Raw genomic sequence first — 5,516 nt, forward strand, 5'->3', positions numbered from 1 at the left:
AAAAGAACATTCTTCTACTCTTTCTTGATGTATGCTATCGTATATTGCTTCTCTACTTGCTCAAAATCAAATTTGCATCTATGAAAAGGTAAGAAATTAAGGCCAGTGAGATGGCAGTAGATTGGCATGTTTACAGAAAAAACAAATAGCCATGCAAGTTTGAAAGAACATCTTTTTACTATTTCTTGCTATATGCATATTTCCCATCTTCTTCCTTCAGAATCAAATGTGCGTCTACTAAAGGATAAGAAATTAAGGCTGCAATCTAAGAATAGAATCAAATGTGCATCTACTAAAGGATAAGAAATTAAGGCTGCAATCTAAGAATACTTTTATTTGCCATTCTGAATTTCTATCACAGCACAGAGGAATGAGGAAAGGATACAGGAGGCATGGCGTAAGCGTAGGGGTCAGCCAGGGCACGACGCAGGAGTCTGCCCATCTCCTCTCAAAGTTAGTTCTTGCTCTTCTTGTCCCTACTACCTCGCCTGCCAACTCTCTGATAGAGTATTTTATTTCTGCAATGTATTATATTCTTTGAAGAAATTACAATTTTTTCATAGCTTCTTGGCATACTATGGATTGAATTCTTTGTGAGAACAAGCAAATGATGGTAGCAGTTCCTACAAGAAGATACGAGACATGTAATATCTTGATAGAAGAGAAAATCTACATTTTATTCATGTGAAAATTTAGGGTGGATTTGTGTTTTTCAGAAATGAGGCAACCTTATGTTTGCAAAGTGTTTCCTGGGATAACACCCCCCCTCTCTCTTGATTGATATATCCATATATCATAGGGGAATGATAGTTACTTTTAACAGGGATTGGTGGTTCATCACAATTTTTCTAGCTTCTTTTGTCCACCAAATGATAAAGAAGGCAGTCAAGTTGCATCCTCTAATTTCTCGTGATTTTTGTAGGACCTACTATGGTGCATATTTGAAAGAGTGCATCTATTGTTTTAGCTGAAAATTGATCTCTATTCAAAGGAGTGCATCTATTGTGCATCTACGCCAGAAGACAGTGTGCTGTTTTTTATTCCATGCTCCAAATATTTCATGTTCGATTCATAGACATCCTTGAATTGCTTAACGATGATGGCATGTTTGGTGTTCATATTTTTGTCAGCCAAATAATAATAGGTGCACTTGACTGTTTGAGGAAATGCCAACTGAAAGCTAAATTCAGTTAGAATTAGATTTTTGCACGTGTGTTCTTGATGCTTCATGTACGACCAGTTCTCTCGAATAATGAGTTACTCCCTCAATTTTACAATAGAGATAATTTGTCAAAATTGTGTTTTTGTAATGTTTGTGGTCTTCTCTTTTCTTTTTCTTGATTTGTATTGTATATGCTACTCGCATATTTGAACATGCATAGGGCCTCTCAATCTTTAACCCCGACTATAAAAATCCATTGATGGAAGCTGGGGAGGGCCGAGATGAACATCTGGCTCCCTGGGTCTAAGCTATCGAGATGGTAGAGACGACGTTTCCATGTCATCTACTCCAGCAGCTGGACAAGGCATATAAAAACCATGGATCCTTGCTCCCCAGGCCGCAAAATGATCAAGTGATGTCTACGACCTCCTCCTGGATGTATTAATCTCAATCTCAATGTTTGGTTTTCTTCCCTTTTCTCTTCTAATAATGTAATTTCTTTTACTAAGATAACACCATGTTTGTTGTAATGCCTTATTTGATGTAAGATCCCTTTTCTACTTTGAATGAATATACTGCATATATTTCTTATTTAGTTTAGTTCATCATTCAGAGACGATGGAATATTTTTGTCCTTCACAGGTTAAATGAGCATTGCGTAGTCCTTCACAGGTTAAATGAGCATTGTGTAAAAGTATGTCTAAGTTCTCTTTCTTCAAGTGCTTCAAGTAAATGAAATTGTTTATTTCAAATTTAATACCTTTTAACTCTGTTTTCAAGGCGTCCCTAAGGCGTCGCCGACGCCTAGGCGACGCTTAGGCGTCAGGGCGCCCTGCGAGGGCAAGGCGTCCACCTCGCCTTAGGTGGGTGTCTAAGGCGTCCGCCTTAAGCTATAAGGCGTCCGAGGCGTCTGCCTAGGCGTCCGAGGCGTTGCCTTAGTCCATTTTGGACGCCTTAGCTTGCCAGGCAGGCAGGGGAGCTGTTTTAGGCGGGAAACAGAGTTTTGGCGGGAAACTGGAATCATGTTGGCGCCAACAGGTAAGAGGGGAGAAAGAGAGAGAGAAACAGCCCCCAATCCACACACTCCTCCCCCTCCTTCTCTTCAGTGGCTCCTCTCCAGCAGATCTGGTTCCTCCTCCTCTCCAGCAGCTCCTCCCCCTCCTCTCCAACGGTTCCTCCTCTCCAGCAGCTCCTCCTCCTCCTCCTGTCCAGCAGCTCCTCCTCATCCTCCTGTCCAGCAGCTCCTCCTCCTCTGCAGTACAGCAACAACAAGCAAGAGCAACAGTATGCCCAATGCGGAGGGGGAGGATTCAGACTACGTTGAGGATGATGATGATGTGAGCAATGACAATCAAGAGCCAACTAATGTTGACCAAGATGGTGAAGACAACACCAATGCCAATGAGTTTGATGATGATGACTTTTGATTGAGACTTTGAGAGTGGAGAGACATGAGAGAGCTGAGCTGGCCACCTTTATCCCTTTTGCTATGCTGGAATTATCTATTATTCTGTTTGTCTTATGTGGACTACTGGACTTGTGTCATTTGAATTGGTTAATGGTTATGTAATATGCCATGCATTGCAGATTGCAGTTGCACTCATACTTGCTATCTTTCTTTCCACTTTTGTTCGCTGCCTCACTTTTATTTCTATTTTTTGTGGAATGTGCACTGGTAAGTGATACATTATTCTAACATATTTGTTCATGACTTCATGTTGATGCAGAATTCTGTTGGGGAGAAAAGCAAGTGCAAAGAGGATGGGGGCTCTACAACAATCAGTTGCAAGGTGTGTATGGCTGTATGCCTAGTTGCTTAATGCCTACCAAATTCTACTTAATTCTGTTGCTTACAAGTCTCTAAGGCGTCGCCTCGCCTTATGCCTCAGCGCTTAGGCAGTGAGGCGCCCCCCCAGCGCCTCGCCTCGCCTTACCGCCTTAAAAACATAGCCTTTTAATAATAATCATAATGAGAGAGGGGTATGCTTCTCTCTCTGTGGGCAAATGTTACTTTAGACAACATGTACTAAGAAATAAAAACTCTGGAAATGTGTTTGAATCGCACAAAAAGAGAGGCTCTGCAAATTAAACCATGTTTTTTTTCAAGCGCATATGGATTTAGCAGACCACAACTAAACCGACTGTATATATACATGGCATGTCCTTAGTAAAGGAAACTATTTTCATCGGAACATGGCTTTAGTTGAAGGTTCTTGCAGCATGAAATTATGTTCATCGACAACATATCTTTAGCAGGTCTCTGCGCCATTTGGCGCAACGGGTCAACTAGTAGTACTATAAGGCCAAGCGCTCCTTGCGCCTTCTGTTCTAAGAAAAGCAAGAAAACAAGGGTCCACAACAGAGTGTGCATACTAGAACATCGTCGTTACCCATGAACGAAGTTGGTGGTGCCATCGAGGGGGTCGACTATCCAGGTGGGGTCGTAGGTGAGGTCATCGGTGGAGCCGAGGGCTGCAGACGTCTCCTCGCCGATGAACTTGTGGTCCGGGTAGAGCATCCGGAGGTGGTTGAAGATGAGATCCTCGCATGCCTTGTCCGTCTCCGTCACCAAATCCACCTGCAGCAGCAACAATCCATAGCACCATGACGACTAGATCGCAATCCAATCAAGGCAGACAGCGGCATCAAAAGGAGGCAAGATGCGTGGCAGCGTGGGGGAAAGAAAGAGGCGAGAGGAAAGACCTGGCCCTTGTGCTCCACTTTCTTGCTTAGGTAAAAGCTCTTGCGGATAATCTGCATAGGGTACAAATCGGTCCCAGAATGAGCGAACAGGAAATCGCGAATCCATCACGAGCAGTGGGCCTGAGAAACAGTTGCGGCAGGAGGATGGAGGGACGGATCGAGTTCATGGTATAGGAGGATTACCTCGCCGGCGCTCTTGGCGGCGCCCACAGCTGCGGCCAGGAACTGCTCCTCCGCCATGGCTTCCGAATCTCCCGCCTCCAGACTACGAAGAGGGAATTTGATGTTACCTGTACAGGAACGCTCGGCTGGGTGGTGCGCCCAAGGTGAAGGAGCGCTCACGGTGTGTAGCCTTTTCTTTGGACGCCAATATCTGTGGTCCCGTTGAACCAATCATTCACGTTGGATGCATCAGAACATCGACTCCACCCTCCCCTCCCGCTTCCCTGTCAAACAATTGTCTACGTTGATCCACCTAAGAACAACTCTAGTAGGCCCCTTAGAGCATCTCCAACAGCCGCGCCAAAAACGCGCGCGCGATAAAATGCCCATTTAGCGCGTGCGGCAAGTTTTCGCGCGCTCTAGCGGCAGCGAGAAACGCGCGTGGGGTAAACGTCTGCGCGGGGGGGAGAAAGCTGTCTGTCGGTAGATTTGGCACGCCGATAAAATGCGGTGCTTGTCACACGCTTCATCACACTGCCACGAGTGCATTTTCTCGCTTCCTCGCCACTTCAGCGCCCCGTCACCACCGCTCCACCATGCCGCCGCGCCACCGAGGATCATCTAGCTACCGCGGCGTTTGTCGGCGCCCCTCCGGCGCCTACTACGCCGAGATCCGGTCCGATGACGTCCGCCTCGCCCTCGGCACGATCGAGATCGCGCACGAGGCCGCCCGCGCGTACGACGCGGCGGCGTGGCGCCTAGAGAGGCCTCGCGTGCAATTGAACTTTCACAACGTCTACACGCGCGAGCAGGCACAGCGCGTCGCCCCTCCGCCTCGTGTGATTACAGAGCTGGACCGTGAGGACCACCGTCCGCTGCAACGCCGCCTCCTCGTCGTAGAGGAGGACGAGCGAGCCATGGTGGAGTGGCGTCGGCGCCACCCGGAGGACGTCGCCACCGAGAACGCCTTCTGGACGGAGAGGATGGCAAGGCGCCGCGCGGAGCGTGCCGACAGACGCCGGCGCAAGGCACTGGCCATGTCGCAGTGCGATATCGTCGAGCCAGGCGGGACGTCGATCTTCTCCCCCGACGATGACCGTTGGGAAGACATCTGGCTCGATACCTCGGACAACACCACCGAGGATGATGAGGAGGAGGACGACGACGACTGGGAGTAGGTTCTATTTTCACCGTAGTTTATTTATCTAGTTGCACCCTAATTTTTTTATCTAGTTACACTATAGTTCTTTATCTATCTATACTATGAACTATGTAAAATATCATTGCATCGTTTTTTATCTAATGAGAACTATGTATAGTTTTCTATGAACAAAATATGTATGCAAAGTGTTTGTGTGAGAGCGCGCACGCTGCATTTTAGCGCACCTGCTGGAGCCAGCGCTGCGCGCAGCGCCAAACCTGGCGATGGGCGCGCCGCAAACTAGTTTTTAGCGAGCCGCGCGTTGCGCGGCTGTTGTAGATGCTCTTA

The 5,516-nt window shown here is 47.2% G+C and overlaps 2 protein-coding genes across 3 annotated transcripts in view; one reads left to right on the forward strand and one right to left on the reverse strand.

The window, feature by feature from the left end:
• The window catches only part of LOC119295985 (inositol monophosphatase 3-like), a 49,068-nt gene extending 44,822 nt beyond the window's left edge, over positions 1 to 4,246 (reverse strand). Inside the window, exons 1-3 of one of the 2 annotated variants that reach the window (XM_037574408.1) lie at positions 4,049 to 4,246; positions 3,866 to 3,916; positions 3,553 to 3,740 (exon numbers count right to left, since the gene is read on the reverse strand). In XM_037574408.1, coding sequence (XP_037430305.1) covers positions 3,553 to 3,740; positions 3,866 to 3,916; positions 4,049 to 4,105 — 296 coding nt within the window. In that variant the 5' untranslated portion in view covers positions 4,106 to 4,246. The remainder of the gene's footprint in view (positions 1 to 3,552; positions 3,741 to 3,865; positions 3,917 to 4,048) is intronic. The other variant, XM_037574407.1, reaches the window with a different exon arrangement.
• A 377-nt stretch (positions 4,247 to 4,623) lies between these two features.
• LOC119292653 (ethylene-responsive transcription factor 13-like) lies at positions 4,624 to 5,205 on the forward strand. Its single transcript, XM_037571416.1, has one exon. The coding sequence runs from the start codon at positions 4,624 to 4,626 to the stop codon at positions 5,203 to 5,205; it is 582 nt and encodes a 193-aa protein (XP_037427313.1).
• The last annotated feature ends 311 nt before the right edge of the window (positions 5,206 to 5,516 follow it).

Source organism: Triticum dicoccoides, chromosome 4B (genome assembly GCF_002162155.2).
Source record: "Triticum dicoccoides isolate Atlit2015 ecotype Zavitan chromosome 4B, WEW_v2.0, whole genome shotgun sequence".
NCBI lineage: Eukaryota > Viridiplantae > Streptophyta > Magnoliopsida > Poales > Poaceae > Triticum > Triticum dicoccoides.

What these genes read in the sequence shown, in the direction of transcription:
- LOC119292653 (XM_037571416.1), top strand. Translation starts at nt 4,624, where the DNA reads ATGCCGCCGCGCCACCGAGGATCATCTAGCTACCGCGGCGTTTGTCGG.